Source organism: Gorilla gorilla, chromosome 11, assembly GCF_029281585.2.
Source record: "Gorilla gorilla gorilla isolate KB3781 chromosome 11, NHGRI_mGorGor1-v2.1_pri, whole genome shotgun sequence".
In the NCBI taxonomy this organism is placed as follows: Eukaryota; Metazoa; Chordata; class Mammalia; order Primates; family Hominidae; genus Gorilla; species Gorilla gorilla.
The window spans coordinates 98172089-98191581 of record NC_073235.2 but is presented as its reverse complement, the minus strand read 5'-3'; the positions used below and the strand labels follow the sequence as shown (position 1 = coordinate 98191581).

At 39.1% G+C, this 19493-nt stretch overlaps 1 protein-coding gene across 1 annotated transcript in view; it reads left to right on the top strand.

Annotated features, from left to right (window-relative positions):
• DNAH7 (dynein axonemal heavy chain 7) overlaps nucleotides 1-19493 on the top strand; it is a 331737-nt gene that overhangs the window by 265247 nt on the left and 46997 nt on the right. The window contains exons 55-58 of the mRNA XM_004032984.5: nucleotides 4566-4742; nucleotides 7285-7446; nucleotides 9489-9689; nucleotides 16943-17104. Of these exons, the coding sequence (XP_004033032.4) occupies nucleotides 4566-4742; nucleotides 7285-7446; nucleotides 9489-9689; nucleotides 16943-17104 (702 nt within the window). The remainder of the gene's footprint in view (nucleotides 1-4565; nucleotides 4743-7284; nucleotides 7447-9488; nucleotides 9690-16942; nucleotides 17105-19493) is intronic.

The following is a 19493-nucleotide window of genomic DNA, read 5'->3' as shown; positions in this document are numbered from 1 at the left end:
CAGCCCCACTCAGTGGTAAGAAGCCACAAATAGCAGGCCCTCTAACGCTCCAGTTTGAAAAAATGTAAGAGTCTCACTAAATCACCAGTAGAAAAAATGAGATGGGCTTGCACTTTCCTTTAGAATTTAATAGTTTATAGTGTTTTATTGACAAAAGAAACATATCAAATGGATAAATACTGAGGTGTGGAATGTTTTGAGTCCATTTACAAAATGAAGAGCTTCTGGCCACAGTTCTATCCTTCCAAATGGTAAACAAACAGCAAATTAATCAGCTTTCAATAAGAAACTTCTCAAATATAAGTTAATATGTTTCTCTGGCCTCAGATAAATCCAGTAGGAACTTGCAATAAATAGCAAAACATACATAGAAGACCGCAGACTTCTTCCCTGCCTGTGGAAGAATGGTTGCCTAAATTAGTCTGTAAGTTTTGTTACTGACAGATTTCATTTTACAAACCTAACGCTGGCATAATCAGATTGAAGAGGCAAACCCAATTCTGTTGCCTTGCAAACTGAATAGCTAACACAGGTTCATTTACCTCGGGAGTTACAATTCAGTCTTGGGAGCAAGTTAAGTTTTGTTCAGCTTTGACATTAAGAGTGAAACACTGCAGTTTGTCTCTGATCACTCTCAGGTGAGCACCCCTAACTTGATCCTCCAGTGCTAGCAGACAGAAAGAAGAATCACACTCTGCCAGACCCATTTGCCTGTGCAAAGTGACACCAGTTTGAACCACTCACAGAAGTGAGGCCATTTATAATTCAAACTTGCTTCAAGTAAAACCATGCACTTAAAACCCATGTTCTTTTCATTTTGTTTGCAAAACTATAATTTCATGAAGTTAGCTGTGGGAAGAAAGAGATTACAGAAAAAGTGGGTTTTTTTTGTTAATTTTAAAAAAATCTATCGAGAAAAGACCAGCTATAGGAAAATAATAATAAAGAAAAGGGTAAGGCCAAGTCCTGGGACAGACAATTAGGATATTTTTCATCTTCTGACAATAAGTTTGACATCTGTGACCATTCAAAATATCTGAAACATTTATCATATGTGAAATAAGTCAGACACAGAAAGACGAATACTGAATGTTCTCACTTATAAGTGAGAGCTAAATAATGTGTATATCTGGATATAGAGTGTAGAATGACAAACAGAGGAGACTCAGAAGGGTGAAGGGTGTGGCGGGGTGGATGACCAGAGATTACTTAAGGGGTACAATGTACATTATCTGGGTAACGGATACCCTAAAAGCCCTGACCTTACCACAACACAATCTATGCATGTAAAAAAATTGCACTTGCACCCTATAAGTTTATACAAAGTTTTTGGTTTTTTTTGTTTTTCCTTTTTGATTTTGTTTTTTTTGTTTTGAGACAGAGTCTCTTTGTCACCCAGGCTGGAATGCAATGGCACCATCTCCTCTCAGTGCAACCTCCACCTCCTGGGTTTGAGTGATTCTCATGTCTTGGCCTCCTGAGTAGCTGAGATTACAGACATGCACCACCATGCCCAGCTAATCTTAAAAAAAATTTTTTTGAGATGGAGTTTCGTTCTTGTTGCCTAGGCTGGAGTGCAGTGGCATAATCTCGACTCATTGCAACCTCCACCTCCCGGGTTCAAGTGATTCTTGTGCCTCAGCTTCTCGAGTAGCTGGAATTATAGGCACATGCCACCATACCCATATTTTTAGTAGAGACAGGGTTTCACCATGTTGGCCAGGCTGGTCTTGAACTCCTGCCCTCAGGTGATCCACCCACCTCAGCCTCCCAAAGTGCTGGGATCACAGGTGTGAGCCACCATGCCTGGCTGAAATTTATACAGATTTTAAATAAGAACAAAAAACAAAACCTGAAACATAAAATAACATCTATAAATGAAACTTTATGTGTAGGTGAATTAATTATGTATAGATGAATTAATTATTGTGTGATTTTTAATATTTTTGTAATTAGAACCCCACTTTCACAAAAGTAGGCATCCTGAGCTTTTTATCAATTTAGTCATTCAATGGATGTTTATTTTGTGCAAACAGTATATATGTCATCCTCATAGGTAGGTCCATGCTATCAGGCATTTATAAATGTGTTGTTGCTCACCTATACATTTTCCGTATTTGAATGAATCTAGAGAAATATTGGGAGGGATTTAAAAAAATCTGATCCCTAACACACATATTCCTCCATTGGCTCTCAGCTCCCCACCCTAACACACTCAGTCTCTCAGTCACACATGCACTAGGACTGACAGAAGGCATTGTGACATGTCAATTATTTTTACTTACAGATCTTGTATAAATAAATGTTCCGTAGACTATAAAATCGAAGTTTGGAAGTATTTGCAATGTTTTACAGAGTAGACCATCGTTTTGAGATACTTGGCACCTGCACATTGCTCCTGCAGTTTGCTTCAAGTTGAGAAAAGTTGCAGGCTGGTGAATTGTCTACATAGTGCAGTGTGTTGTATATACTCACAATTCCATTCTTGTATCTGAGCAGCTATTCAGTCGGGGTGATGCTGGGGCCTTCAAAAAATCTTTCCATTACTCCTTCTCTTGAGATATCGCTGTTCTCTTCTGAAACTGGTATGCTTTTGTAGCCCCTTGTCTACTAGGAGTTTAATTTTAAACTGTAAGGTAGTGTTCACAATATTCTGTGAAGGGGGAATACATTCATTTGCAAGAATTTGTGACTAAAAAATGAACAACAAATATTTATGACAATTTTGTGCATATATATATATTTCAGAGCAGAAAAAAAGTACTTTTGGTAGTTAATAGACGAGAAATTGAAATTAGTTAATAGTCTTAGTCTGTTCTGTGTTGCTGTAACAGACAACCTAAGGCTTCATCACTTATAAAGAAGAGAGATTAGAAACTCATGGTTCTACAGGCTGGAAAGTGCAAGAAGCATGGCATCAGCATCTGCTTGGCTTCTGGTGAGGGCTTTTGTGCAATGTCACAGCATGGCAGAAGGTCGAAGGGGAAGCAGACACCCAAAGGGTGTCTTGACTTTATATCAACTAATTCTTCAATTCATTCCATTTGTTTTGTCAGCACAGAAGTACTGGATATAGGAAAAGAGAAGCATAATAGTAAAGGGAGTACAGATTTGAAAAAACAAAGGAGAAAATTGAAACATGAAACATGAGTGGATTCTTCTCTCCCACATTATTTTCTCCTGTGTTTTGTTCCTAGATTTACTTTTACCTTTCATTTTGAGGCTTTTTTAATGAGTAAAAATAGGTATCAACTGATTTTTTTCCAGGAAAATAGAATAGCTTTAGGCTGAGTAATTAACAGCATTGTTTCAATTTCTGTCGCACTTAATGAAGGTGTCAAAATATTTGTTTGATGTGAGTGAGGCATGAACATGGGAGCCAGGCGACAATGTCTCCTGCTTGACTTTGTCAGAAGCATTGCGGATGTGCCCTTGAAAAGTGAAGTAGAAAAAGATCCCTTACGTGTTACTAATATAGCATTTAATCCCCTGTTCAGGGAGAAGCATTTTTAGACCTTCCTTGCTTTGCTATATATTGAATTTTCTTTTTTGCATAAAAGACAACCAAGCCGAATTAACAATATCATGTTAGAGTATTGAAATACCAAATAACTTCTTTAAAGTAGCTACTTTAGAGTAATAAATGTATACCTTTTATCACACATCCACTTGCCATGATTGGAATTTATATTCACTTTGAAAATAAATAGCAGCTACAAATATACATATGGACAACATGATGAACACAATTTGTTTAATTATTGGTGTGCTTTGAGTTTGTCCCCACCAAAGCTCACCTTGAAATTTAATCCCAAATGTGGCGGTGTTGGGAGGAGAGGCCTAATGGGAGGTGTGAGGGTCATGAGAGTAGATCCCTTATGAATGGCTTGGTGTAGACCCTTTGTCAGAAAGCAGGAATGATGTACCCGAGGCTGTACATCAGTCATACTGAATGCAATTCCACCTCCAAATCAAGGCCTGAAAAGGACCAATTAGCAGAGACACCAAGCTGCAGAGTTCTGCTGTTTCTCAAACAGGCTCCCAGAAAATTCTCAGACAATGCTATCAGAAATTCTACACAACATAGTTTTGTCTGGTTTCTTGGGTGTGTGGCTTGTTTCTCTTGAATAGAGCTCTTCCTTTCCTTCTTCTTTTCCACAGTGACATCAGTTCTTTCTGGATGATGTGGGAAATTTTGCACAACTTAAACTAAAATTTCTACTTTTGAGTTGTGAAGTTTTGAAACATAATTAGTGTTTTATAACTTAAGAGTTCAGGTTCCTTCTTCAGCCACTATGTCTTGAACATTCATTTCAAGGGGACAAAAAAAGTCTTTGAATGTTTGTATCAATTACCACTAACCTTTTATTATCTAAATATTTTATAATATTTCCTATCTAAAAGGCATTTATATAAACATTGATGCCTTGGACTCCCCACCATTAATGAATACCTAAACTAATAGAGCTAGGGTATTTTGTTTTAAAACTCCTTTGAATCTAAATTTTTAATGGTTTTAGGCAGATTTTGAATATTCTTCCAACTATATCCTTGTCTCTTTCTAGGTTATTCCAATGTTGCAGGAATTTATAGTCAACAGATTGGGACGTGCATTCATTGAACCACCCCCCTTTGATTTAGCCAAGGCATTTGGAGACAGTAACTGCTGTGCACCACTGATTTTCGTGCTCTCTCCTGGAGCAGATCCCATGGCTGCCCTTCTAAAATTTGCTGATGACCAGGTACCTTACAATAGATGAAGTTATCGGATATTATTTTAAAAAAGCAATACTTGCTTATAATTGAAATTTTAAGGATGAGGGAAAGGTAGAAATTTGTCATTCAACCTTTGAAAGTTATCACAAGTTGACAGAATCCCAAGAAAATGATACTAAAATGGCAGCACTGACACTAAAAAAGAACTTATCCAAATTAAAATTTGATTAAAACTAGAATTGGGATTTAAGTGGCATTTACTTTTATTTGGGGTTGGGGGACAGGAAACTCTGACATTATTTGCACCAGTGTATGAACTTGGGTTGATTTAATGAATTCAAGCCTGGACAGTGACCACAGGGGTGCACCTTTTCTGATCCCACCCCTCTGCCACTCTCTAAAGGGGGGCCTTCATTGACTTTCCAGAACAATTGTACGTTGTGGTCACTGTATTAGATTAAAATATGTTCTGGCCAGGCACGGTGGCTCACACCTGTAATCCCAACACTTTGGGAGGCCAAGGCGGGCAGATCACGAGGTCAGGAGATCGAGACCATCCTGGCCAACACGGTGAAACCCCGTCTCTACTAAAAATACAAAAAAAAATTAGCTGGGCATGGTTGCAGACGCCTGTAGTCCCAGCTACTCGGGAGGCTGAGGCAGGAGAATGGCGTGAACCCAGGAGGCTGAGCTTGCAGTGAGCCGAGATCGCGCCATAGCACTCCAGCCTGGGCGACAGAGTGAGACTCCATCTCAAAAAAAAAGAAAATTCTACTATTTACATGCCTCGTCTTTAAAAATTAATTCAAATGAATTCAGTACAAATGTTCTTACATCATATGGTCTAGAACAAGAAAATGATAATAAACAGATGATTGGGCATTTCCTGAGTTGAATTTTTTCCGATTTGGTACAATTGAAATAACACAGTGTGGTAATGCTACTGATATTTCTAAAGCCACCACCACCACTTGTATTGAGTGCTTAATGTATACTGTTGACTTTGCTAGACCTTGTTACATACATGTTCTACAACTCCATAAGGTAGATGGTGGTATCTCTATTATACAGATAGGAACACTAAAGCATGGACAGGTTAAGTATCTCCTCAAAGGCCACGTAGCTGAGAGGTTAAAAAAAATTTACTAGGCCAAAAAAAATTGATATAAGGCATAGAAAAAAATTTAAGAAGACTTTTAACATAAGGAGGAAATAAAAAGGACTGGCTGCCTTGCAGCAACTCCTAAAACCTAAAGCTGAAAAGAAAACTATAAATAGGTGAACTTGTCCTATTTCCTCCAGATTTTTGAATTATGTATTTTTGCATGAGTGTAATTCTCATATGCAGAAGAATAGATGGCTTAGCATAGTACTTATTATTTGTTGAAGAAGCATTGGAATGTGGCTGTGGTGATTGGAGGAGATGAGGTCTGAGAGGTGTGAAGGACCAGATCATGTAGGGTCTCTGTAGGCCGCATTAAGGACATTGAGTAAGATGGAGGAGTAGGGTTTTAAGCAACAAACTGACATGATCTGACCTACAATTTATAAAGTTCATCCTAGTTGGAGCCTGAAGAATTTATTTGGGTCGTGCAGAATAGAAGGAGGCCCCTAGTAAGGGGGGGTGGCTATTGAAAGTCCAGGAAGAGCAATGGTGGGTAGGAGTAGAGTGGGAATGGTGGAAGCGTTCACTTCTACGAAGGACTCACCTCTCCTAGTCAACACAAGCTTGACGACCCTTTGAGCCCCTCCTAGTTGCTTTTATATCTCTCCTCACATTGTACATATGATTATTCTCTGGCTCCTATGTGGGTCCTGCTCATGCATTCTCTTCTCTTGCTGTCTCCTCTTCTTCCAGAAACAGCAGGATCCAGCTCTGCTTTGTTTTCTGCTGCCTCTACCAGCTAGTGACAATAAGCCATGGGCATTCGGGAGGGGCGGAGACCTCACTCTTCCATATCCAGGCCTCTTCTAAAGGGGCAGTCTAGTGATAACTACCCCAGAAAGGAGACCCAGAAGCCATGGATGAATTAGAATACAGTAGAACTGAATATAGGAAAACATTCCCACAGAATTCTCTAAAGAAACTGACATGGGAATCAGTGGCAATTTTTAAAATTCTCTTTTATACAGTAGCCAAAGTAACTAAAATATAGTTATTCAAAGATCTGGAGGAAACAGGACAAGTTCATCTGTCTCTCTTTAGTTTTCTTTTCAGATTTGGATTTTAGGAGTTGCTGCAAGACTGCCAGTGCCTTTCATCTCCTCCTTATGTTAAAAGTCTATTTAATTTATTCTTTCTATCCCTTCTATCAACAACCAAAGACTCTACAGAATTTTCCATTTATTGCCATGACTATTTCCTATGTGAATTGACTTGCTTTTTATCGAAGTGTTTATAAGATTTTTTGTCAAAGAGAGTTTTTTAGGGATGCATGTGTTTGGCTTTTTGAGACATGTGACCCAATTAAATTGTAATATAGTCAATGTTAACATTTAAAAAAATAACAGTATTGGTGTTTCTTAAAATGTGATTTTAAATAACATCTCTACTATTCTTGTACACAGGGATATGGGGGATCAAAACTTAGCTCTTTATCTCTTGGTCAAGGCCAAGGGCCCATTGCTATGAAGATGTTAGAAAAAGCTGTCAAGGAAGGAACATGGGTTGTTCTTCAGAATTGTCACCTTGCCACCTCTTGGATGCCAACCCTTGAGAAAGTCTGTGAGGTAAAAATGCAAGTTTGTACTTATTAGATTGCATTCCCTGGATCTAATTAGTAATATACATAACATTCGGGTAGCTCCATTCCCCTCTAATTTGGAGCGTTGCAGGTTAGTGCTTTGGCTGGATTGCAGGAGAGAGAGGCTCACATTGAAAACCAGATCTGGAGGAACAGAGGCGAGCACATAGCCAGGCCTGGGCAAATCCCTCTTAACAGGGACAAGGGCTCATCCAGTGAGATGGAAATAGCCTCAATCCTGAGGAGCAGGCTCAAGGAGGAGAGTAAACCACAGGGTAGATATACATCAACTTACTTTTTATAACAATGGCCTAAAGCAACCAAGGAGGACTGTTCAAGGTGAAATTCATGTGGCCACTCTCAACTCAAAGGCTTCAGAATGTCACTTTTCTTTAACTTACTTCTCTCCCACTTGGCCAGTTACCCTGCCACAGTAGAGAAATCTGAAACCCAAGGGGCACTATTCCCACCCACCTTGCAGTGGGTCGTGGGACTTCCCTGTTCTGGTTGGCAGAAATTCCAGGAAAAAAACTCCATGTAGTTCAACTGAGTAAACAGAAAGCCTGGCACTTGATCTCAACAAACAGAGAAAATGAATCCTCTGGAATTACCCGTGACTCTAGCCCACTCCTAACTCCCTTCTAAATAACCATGGTGATGATAGAACTTGCACCATCCACCCATCTGGCTTTGTTTTTTCTTTACATCACTTAGCGCCAGTTTGTTCTGGCCGTGTCTCCCACTAGAATGTAAGCATCATGAAGACAGTGACTTTGTCTTTATCTGTTGTATTCTCTGCTTTCCCTCCAGCACCTTGAACAGTGAGGCCCATAGGATACAATCAAGCAGTATCTTCACTGCCTGACACTTTTCAATGGCCTCCCAAGGCATGCAAGACAAAGTTCAAACCCCCAACATGACCTACAGCACCCTTCAGAACCTGACCTTTGCTTACTTCTCAAGTTTCTTCTCAGGCCACTTTCATCATGACTTCCATGCTCCAGCCTTTTGAACTTCTTTCACTTTTATTGGTGCAGCACACTTTCTCAAGAGTATATAGGTCATCATAGTTGATGTAATTTCTGCCTGAAAAACTATTCTTTTTATCATTTGCCTTACAACATTTCCTCATACTTCACGCCTTACATCAGAGGTGTTTGTTGTTGTTGTTGTTGTTGTTGTTTTGAGATGAAGTCTCAATCTGTCACCCGGGCTGGAGTGCAGTGGCACGATCTTGGCTCACTGCAACCTCCGCCCCCTGGGTTCAAGCGATTCTGGTGCCTCCGCCTCCCAAGTAGCTAGGATTACAGGCACCTGCCACCATGGCCGGCTAAATTTTTGTATTTTTAGTAGAGACAGGGTTTCACCATGTTGGCCAGGCTGGTCTCGAACTCTTGAGCTCAGGTGATCCGCCCGCCTTGGCCTCCCAAAGTGCTGGGATTACAGGCGTGAGCCATCATGCCTGGCCTATCAGAGGTTTTATATTTGTGCCTGTCTGCTTATGGTTCATCTGTCTCCATACTGAGACTGTTCTCATGACCTGTTGAATTGTATCATATATACCCATCACAGAGTCCTGTAAGAGAGAAATCTGTCCCTGACTTATCTGAGTGCCTTGTTTATTTTCACAACCTGGCTACAGCAAGAAAAATGGATTAGTCTTTAATCTAGCTCTGGGGCAGAAAATTATTTCTGTAAATATTTCAGCAATATCAGTGCACATACAAGAGTTTTGGGAATGTCTTAGTTATTTTAACCAACTCTGAATTATATAGCGCTTTTGTAAACTTTATAATCATATGAATTAGTGTTACCAAGGAGAATGACAACACCTTGGGCCTTCTCAACAAGGCGTTATTGTTTTAGGAGCAGCATCAGATTTTAAAGCTTTTGCTGAAAATTGCAGCAGTTACATTTCTACTTTGTAAAAATACTTCCTCCCCCTTCCAACTCATCCTTCATATGTATGCTTTTGAGATTTTCTTTGGGTTTTATTTACCCTTTTGTATCTGATTTATTTTCTTACAGGAGTTAAGCCCAGAGTCAACACATCCAGATTTCCGAATGTGGCTAACGAGTTACCCATCTCCAAATTTCCCTGTGTCAGTACTGCAGAATGGAGTGAAAATGACCAATGAAGCACCAAAAGGTTTACGGGCTAATATCATTCGATCATACCTCATGGACCCGATCTCTGATCCGGAGTTCTTTGGCAGCTGCAAAAAGCCTGTTAGTAATGGTTAAGTCTTGTTACCTCAGCCCTGTAAAGCACTTCAAGTGGCCCCTGGTGATCATGGATGTGTGCACTGAGTAAAACTAAAAATTAAATAGGCCTCCTGCACCGCAGTGCAGTAGGTTTTGATAACTGATTATTGACTGTGCTGAAGTCAGTTTTATTAATATTTTATTTTAATTTTAGCACCAGCCTCATTCCTGCTCAGCTGAGATCTTATGGGGTGTCATTAATAATGTAGCTTTCTATTTAGAAAGTCAGCTGTAAGCCATTCCCAGTACAAATCTGCAAGGCTGGAGAATCTTGTTTCAGGATATTAACTGAGCCTTGTGCTATTTAGAGCCATGTCTCTAAATTAAAACATAAAAATATTTCCTTCATATAACTATAATGAGAGCCAAAATGATTTTACTCCTTGATTGATGGGACTCATAAGGGTCTTTTTTAGCGTCACCAGGCAAGCAGGGAAACCACCCACTGCTTTCATGATTAGGATTGTGTACGTGAATATCTGTGACCTAAAATTGTTTCACAGCGTTTTGCCATAATTAAAAATGGAAGAGTTTCTTTTTAAGAGGGGTTATGAACTTTAGGAAGTTTTTGCTATTAAAAAGCTCACACGCTTGATGTCTGAATTTGTTTTAAGTGCACATCAAAAGAAAACATTAAAAATAAAGAAGTACTTTCATTAAACAAAAGTCTTGGGTACTAAAAAATAAAAGGGGGCCTATATTTAAAACTAAGTCAAACCATCTCTTAAGCTTCTAAGATCTGCCATAGGACTAGCTTTTGCATTGATTAGGGCCAGAGAGAGCAGGTTACTCACAGATAGATGATGATGGCATTTCTGTGTATGATGGACTAGACAGAGCCTCTTTGCAAAATTTTAACTCAAACCCTCCCTTTCTTCTAGATCAAAAGGTCTCTCCAGCAGTAGTCACCTATATTCCAGGTCCAGGAATTTATGAAACACAGCCCGAACCAAAACCAAAGTCTCATTAAATGCCAAAGCAGTACATCATAATTTTTGTTTTAACTTTTTATTTGAAAATAATTTTAATCTTACAGAAAAAATGCAAGTATAAAAATAGTACAAGGGCCAGGCATGATGGCTTACACCTGTAATCCCAGTGCCTTGGGAGGCTGAGGCAAGAGGATTGTTTGAGGCCAGGAGTTTGTGGTCAGCCTGGACAATATAGTGAGACCCCTACCTCTATAAAAATAAATAAATAAAAAATTAGCCAGGCCTGGTGGCACACACCTGTAGTCCCAGCTACTCAAGAGGCTGAGGAGGGAGGATCGCTGGAGCCCAGGAGTTTAAGGCTGCAGTGAGCCATGATCATCCCACTGCACTCCAGCCTGGGTGACAGAGCAAGAAGACCCTATTTTTAAATAAATAAATAAATAACAATAGTACAAGGAACATCCCTACACCTTTTTACCCATATTCATCTCCTGTTAATATTTTATTCCTTTTGCTTTATTATTTGTGTTTCCTCTCTCTCTCTCTCCCCCTTCCCCTGACCATCCCTCCCCTGCCCCCACATGAGGTGCATGTAAATTAGATAAGTTAGATATATCATGGCCCTTTATCATTACATTTTTTTGGTGTAAATTTTGTAAGAATAGGGATATTATCTTATTCTGGTACAGTTATTACTTTTAATAAGTTTAAGAAGGATACACTGTTATTTAATCTATCATTTGTGTTTCAATTTTGTCAGTTGATGCAGTAATGTCCATTTCCCGTCCATGACAGCATTGGTCTAGTATTCAGTATTATACTTAATTGCCTTGTCTCTTTTGTCTCTTTTAATCTGGCACATTTTCCTATCCTTTCTTTGTCTTTTTTGACATTGATATCTCTGAAGAAGTCATCTCCCCCTGTTTTTTTAATGTGTGTGTGTGTGTGTCTGTGTCTGTGTGTGTGTGTATTTTTTGTTTTTTTTGTACTTTCAACTTTTATTTTAGATTCAGGGGATACATTTACAGGTTTGTTACATGGGTATATTAAGTGCTGAGGTTTGGGATATGAATGATCCTGTCACCCAGGTAGTGAGCATTGTACCCAACAGTTTTTAAGCCCTTGCCCCCTCACTCCCTTTCCCCTTAGTAGTCTCCAGTATCTATTGTTCCTTTTTTTTTTTTTTTGAGACAGGGTCTCACTCTGTTGCCCAGGTTGGATTGCAGTGGCTCAATCACAGCTCACTGCAACCTCCACCTCTTGGGCTCAAACGATTATCCCACCTCAGCCTCATGAGTAGATGGGACTACACGTGCACACCACCACACCTGGCTAATTTTTATATTTTTTGGTAGAGATGGGGTTTCGCCATGTTGGCCAGGCTGGTCTCAAACACTTGACCTAAGTGGTCCGCCCTCCTTGGCCTCCCAAAGTGCTAGGATTACAGGCATGAGCCACTGCACCTGGCCTATTGTTTCCTTCTTTATGTCTGTGTTTACCCAATGTTTAGCTCCTACTTATAAGTGAGAAGATGCAGTATTTGGTTTTCTGCTCCTGCATTAACTGTCTTAGGATAATGGCCTCCAGCTGCATCCATGTTGCTGCAAAGGGCCTGACTTCATTCTTTTTTATGGCTGCATAGTATGCCACAGTGTATAAGTACTACATTTTCTTAATCCAGTCCACCATTGATGTACACTAAGGTTGATTCCATGTCTTTGCTCTTGCAATTAGTGCTGAGAATATATGAGTTCATGTGTCTTTTGAGTAGAATGTTTTATCTTCTCTGGATATACACACAGTAATGGGATTGTTTGATGGAATGGTTGTTCTGTTTTAAGTTATTTAAGAAATCTCCAAACTGCTTTCCACAGTGGCTAAATTAATTTACATTCCTACCAACAGTGTATAAGCATTCCCTTTTCTCTGCAGCCTCACCAGCATCCATTGTGTTTTGACTTTTTTTTTTTTTTTTTTTTTGAGACGGAGTCTCGCTGTCACCCAGGTTGAAGTGCAGTGGCGCGATCTCGGCTCACTGCAGGCTCCGCCCCCCCGGGGTTCACGCCATTCTCCTGCTTCAGCCTCCCGAGTAGCTGGGACTACAGGCGCCTGCCACCTCGCCCGGCTAATTTTTTGTATTTCTAGTAGAGACGGGGTTTCACTGTGTTAGCCAGGATGGTCTCGATCTCCTGACCTCGTGATCCACGTGCCTTTGCCTCCCAAAGTGCTGGGATTACAGGCGTGAGCCACCGAGCCTGGCCTTGACTTTTTAGTAATAGCCATTCTGACTGGTATAAGAAGGTATCTCATGGTGGTTTTGATTTGCATTTCTCTGATGATTAGTGATGTGGAGCACTTTTTTTGTTATGTTTCTTGGCCACTTGTAAGTCTTCTTTTAAGAAGTGTCTGTTCATGTCTTCTGCCCATTTTAATGGGATTATTTGTTTATTGCTTGCTAAATTGTTTAAGTTCCTTATAGATTCTGGATATTAGACCATTGTCAGATGCATAGTTTGCAAATATTTTCTCCCATTCTGAAGGTTGTCTTTTTACTCTGTTGATAGTTTCTTTTGCTCTCCAGAAGCTCTTTAGTTTAATTAGGTCTCACTTGTCAATTTTTGTTTTTGTTGCAGTTGCTTTTGAGGACTTAGCCAAAAATTATTTTCCAAGGCCAATTTTGAGAAGGGTATTTCCTCGGTTTTCTTCTAGGATTTTTATAGTTTGAGTTTTTACACTGAAGTCTTTAATCCATTTTGAGCTAATTTTTGAATATGGTGAAATGTAGGGATCCAGTTTCATTCTTCTGCATATGGCTAGCCAGCTATCCCAGTACCATTTATTGAATAGGGAGTCTTTTCTCCATTGCTTATTTTTGTCAACTTTGTCAAAGAGCAGATGGCTGTAGGTGTGCAGCTTTATTTCTGGGTTCTCTATTCTCTTCCATTGGTCTATGTGTCAGTTTTTCTTTCTTTTTTTTTTTTTAACCAGTACCATGCTGTTTTGGTTACTGTAGCCTTGTAATATAATTTAAAGTTGGGTAATACGATGACTCTGGTATTCTTCTTTTTGCTTAGGATTGCTTTAGCTATTCAAGCTGTTTTTGGTTCTTTATGAGTTGTAGAATTAATTTTTTCTAATTCTGTGAAAAATGATTGATAGTTTGATAGGAATGGTGTTGAATGTGTATATTGCTTTGGGGTATATGGCCATTTTAACAGTATTGATTCTTCCAGTCCATGAGCATGGAGTGTTTTTCCATTTGTTTAGGTCACCTGTGATTTCTTTCAGCGGTGTTTTGTGGTTCTCCTTGTAGAGATTTTTCACCCCTTAGTTAAATGTATTCTTAGGTATTGTGTGGGGTGGGAGGCAGCTATTATAAATGGGATTGTGTCCTTGATTTGGCTTTCAGCTTGAACAATATTGGTGTATGGAAATGCTGCTCATTTTTGTACATTGATTTTGTATTCTGAAACTTTACTGAAGTCATTTATCAGTTCTAAGAGTCTTTTGGCAGAGTCTTTGGTGTTTTCTAGGTATAGAATCATATTGTCAGCAAAGAGAGATAGTTTGTCTTCTTCTTTTTCTAGTTGGATGTCTTTTATTTTTTCTTTTGCCTGTTTACTCTGGCTAGGACTTCCTCTCTGTTTTTTAATAAATTTCTCATTTTGGGTTTTTTTTTTTAGTGTTTTCTCATGATTAGATTCAGGTGATTCATTCTTAGCCAAGATATTCCATAGGTGATGTTGTATGCTCAGAGATCACATCTGGAGGCACATGATGCCATTTGTCCCTCATTGATGATACTAATTCTGATCACCAAGACAAAGTATTGCCTTATTTCCTCACTGTATAATAACTGCTTTCTCCTTTGCCAGGAATAATCAGTCTGTGGGGGAGATACTTTAGCACCATGAAAATATCCCATTCCTCATCAAAATCCAGCCCCAACCCAGACTTAGTAATCATTGATCATTCTTACCTGATCCAGTTATTCCTGTGATGATTGTAAAAATATTATTTCCCACCCGAGTGCTCCCTTCCACATTCGACACTTGGCACTCTACTACAAGCAACAGTTCTCCCTTCTCCGCCATTTGTTTATCTATTAATTGGCATGGACTATGAATTCCTATGCTTTTTTTTTCCCCTCAATGGTACATTAAGTATTTTCATTGCTATACTTGAGTCTTTTGGTACTCAGATTCTTCCAGAGTTGGTCAGTTAGGGCTCCTTCAAACTGCTTCCTTTGTACTTGGTATAGGTTCCATATTAAAAAAAAAAAAAAATTCTATTATCTGGTGATTAGTAGCAGTAGTACCTCTTACTTTCTGGCATAGGATGTTCCAGGCTTATGGTGTACCTATCTTGCCCCAGCCCTGGAATCAGCCATTTTTCTGAAGAATCCCATTTCCTTTTAATGGAGAATGGCATTAGAGAGCATGGTTTGGGTGTTAGAGGAGCTTATTGCTACTGCATTATCTGTCTGTATTTTCTTGACTCTTTCAGTGGAGAGAACTTGGAAGTATATACATGTACACACATACACAAATATACAAATATAGATGCACACATACATGCAAATATACAAATACACATACATGCAGACAAGTTCATGTGCACATAAATACTACATACATATTTTAGAAGTGATGAATTCATACTAATACCTCCAATTTCAGTCACTCTTCTCAGATATCTTTTTTGCTTTTCCTCATTCCATATTTGTACGTCCCTTCTTCTGCAATGAGAAGCCTGGTTTTCAACACATCAGCACATTTACTGATTTGCTGAATTCTCTAATATATTGAAAATAGTCCAGAATTAGCCCAGCATGTTTAACTACCTCTGTGGTTAAATTTATGCAACTTTTTTTTTTGTCTCCCACTCTCCCTTTCAAAGTTATTCTATGAGGGGAACCCTTCCCCTGCTCTTGTATAAAATGTCATTTCTTTGACTTTTCTGGTTACTGTTAGGTAGTAAAGTGTTCTGTAGTCATTTTAAATTGTAAAGCCAGCCTTGATTCAGAAACCAAGAAGTATAATGTAATATATTGATCATTACTTCAACTTTTATTCAAAATCTAGGTTTCCACTTCCCAGTGTCTCACCTTGGGCCTGTAGTTGGTGGGCTTCCTGCCCTTGGGGGAAGATGGAGTTGGCATCTTTCTTCTTGTGACTCCTCCTGCACTTGATAGCTGCTGATACTGACTGCTCAGCTCCAAGTGTGTGTGAGGGCAAGGCTGGGAGAGGCAGAAATTCCTGATGGGGGCTGCTATTGCCTACAGCTCTCTGGACTTGGCAAATCATTTAAAGCCGACCCTTGAGCTCTTTGTGAAATCTCTTGTGAGTGTTTTCATGGGTTCTCCTTAGGCTCCCCTGCTGGACTTCTGTGACTGTGACTCTGTCACCTTTGGCAGTGCCTCTACTCAAGATGGCTACTCCAAATCCTCCTCAGCTTCTGGTTCTCCAGCACTCCCCTTCATACAGGCTCTTACCCTTGGGGTTTCCTCACCCCGTGGCAGAAGTCTTCTTAACCAGGGCACCTTTAAAATGACCCCCAGCTCCCATTCTCAGCCCACACTCTCCGTCTGCCCCTTGGGATTCCCACTGGATGGGCCCACTGTGGGAGGAGTGTGGCGACTTCACTTTTACCATCCTCTCCCTACTTTCCACCCTGCCCCAGCTGCAGGGGACATGTGTCAGCTCTCCAGGTGGCCCCATCAATTCCTTCTCACTAACTCGAACTTAGAGGGTAGACCCCACACAACTCTCCCTACTGGGGATTAGGGGAAGGGGACTCCCAGCATAACAGCTGTTCCCTCCCAGGAAATCTCTTCACAAATCCTCTTTCAAGTTCTATTTTCCTTGTTTCCTGTTCTCCTTGTGGGTTTTAGAGACCTCTAATCGGTTCGAATTATCTCCTTTGACATTTCTCCATGGTGATCTGGGAGCACATGTTGGAATTGTTACATGTTGCCTTATGATGCTTCAGTAAGGACCTCAAAAATCTGTAACGCAGCATTAAGTTAGATGAGCCTCTCATGCTTCCTAAAAACCTGGGGTACACAGCTGTGTGTGCATAGCTATGTGAACATATACACAGACGGACATACTTTGCTTGAAAAGCTGTAGAAACATACTTAACTCTGTTATAATTATAATTTGGGATGAATATGTCCCTATGCTATTTATAAATGAAAGAAATTTGCTTTCATTTTAAAATATGGTAAATATAATGCAATATATGGAGAAAATAATGATGTGGCATCATTTCTTCTCATTACAGGAGGAATTCAAGAAATTGCTTTATGGCCTGTGTTTCTTTCATGCTTTGGTACAAGAAAGACGGAAATTTGGACCCCTAGGGTGGAATATTCCTTATGAGTTCAATGAGACAGATCTGAGAATCAGTGTACAGCAGCTCCACATGTTCCTGAACCAGTATGAGGTATCATAAAAATCACAGCAAGGACATTACCTATGTTGCTCTTTATCATGTTATAAGTGTGTTATAGTAAGTGGGCACTTCTGATTAATTTCTACTCTTATGAAATGAATAGGAGAGTAGTTCCCAACAGCTTATTAAGTAGTACTTTATTGTAATAGGGTATTATAACTGCTATACTAGGTAGTTAGGACATCAGTTTGTCTATTAGAAACCCATGATATATCATTTATTTTGACACACAAACACTTAGGGAGATCCTAAAAATGATAATATTATACTTATTTTGAAAAGGACTTGAGAAGACTATTAACCAGGTTCCAAAATGTAAAAAACAAACAGACCAGTTGTCTTCCTTTGTGGAGTATGACTTTATTTTTAGGGAAATGTCGTTATACCATTATTCCAGAGCTTGGACCATTTGTCAGGAAAAAAAAAAATCTATTTAAGCCATTGGTGTTAACCTGGGGTATAGACTGTGGAAAGAAGCCAAACAGCCTAATGTTGTCACATCAACCACATTTCAGCCTCTCCAATTCTGATGTACTCATACACACGCAGCATGGCAGTACCCTTTCTCTCTTTGCTATTTATCAATGGGATTTTTGACATGCCTGTACCTTTGAAGAAGCACTTGGTAAATAAACCCAAATGTCCTATAAAAATATGAGGCCTTTTCCTGAAAGTTAATCCTCTAAATTTTGACAATTTTGTTCAAATTTAGTTTGAAATCTATAACTAAATCATTTCGTCAATTGAGTATTAAAAAGTTTTGGTTTTTGAAACTTTTAGTAAATTATGACTTTTTAAAAAGGCTTACAAACAGGAAGGCATTGGATTCTATCTCTATAAAAGTAAAGAAGAAACTGAACAAAATAAATACTGAGAGTTCAGATGGTGTATCTAAACTTATGTGAAGAATCTTTTATTTGGGCTTCTGTGTTTCATCAGACAAACTCTTATTCTATAGAATGAATTCAGAAAGCCCTCAATTCTGCAGCTTCTAAATTTGACAAAATATTCAAAAGAATCATAAATTTAATGAGCTTTGTTCTTGTAGTAACATTTATCCAAAAAATACACTAATAAGGGAGCAAAAATGCAGTGATACAGTGCCTGAGGAAGTATTCGAGCTATAATTACACTTTTCAAAACAAAAAAAATAAAAAAGGATGAGAAGCTCTTCCATTTAGGAATTTGTTCTGAACACTTGTAGGGTATATTCTAATTTAAAATATTATTTAGTGAAGAGTCAGTTAAAAGTATGCAGGTATGCGAGACTGGTTTAACATTACAAATTCAGTTAATGAATTAGAAGGCTGAAGAAGAAAAACCACATGATCATATCAATAGATGCAGAAAAAACATCTGAAAAAATCCAACTCATTCATGATTTAAAACAAAACAAGAACCCCCCCCAAAAAAAAAGCTCTCAGTAAACTAGGAATGGAGGGGAGCATCCTCAACTTGATTAAACAAACATACAAAAAACCTACAGCTAATTGTACTTAAATGGTGAGAAACTAGAAGCTTTCCCACCAAGATCAGGAACAAGGCAATGATATCCTTTCTCACTACTGCTTTTCGACATTGTACTAGAAGTCCTAGCTAATACAAGTCCTAGCTAAACAAGACCCTGTCTTAAAAAAATAAATTAAATTAAATTAAACACACACACACACAGACTGAGAGAAAATGTTTGTAAAAGACGTATCCGAAAAAGGACTCTTATCCAAAATATCCAACAAACTCTTAAAACTCAACAATAAGGAAACAAAATTCCTGGTTTAAAAATTGGTCGGCCGGGTGCGGTGGCTCACGCCCGTAATCCCAGCACTTTGGGAGGCCAAGGCAGGCAGATCATGAGGTCAGGAGATCGAGATCATCCTGACCAACATGGTGAAACCCCGTCTCTACTAAAAATACAAAAAATTAGCCGGGCGTGATGGCACACGCCTGTAGTCCCAGCTACTCGGGAGGCTGAGGCAGGAGAATGGCGTGAAACCGGGAGGCGGAGCTTGCAGTGAGCCGAGATCGTGCCCACTGCACTCCAGCCTGGGTGACAGAGCGAGACTCCATCTCAAAAAAAAAAAAAAAAAAAGGGTCAAAGATATTAACAGACATCTCACTAATAAATATATACAATATGATAAGCATATAAAAGATGGTCCACATTATATGTCATCAGAGAAATAAAAACTAAAACAATGAGAGACCATTACACATCTATTAGAATGACCAAAATCTGGAACATTGACACCACCAAATGCTAACAAGGATGTGGAGCAGCAGGAACTCTCATTAATTGCTGGTGTGGGTACAGCCACTATGGAAGATACTTTAGCAGTTTCTTATAAAACTAAACATCCTTTTACCATATGATCCAGCAATC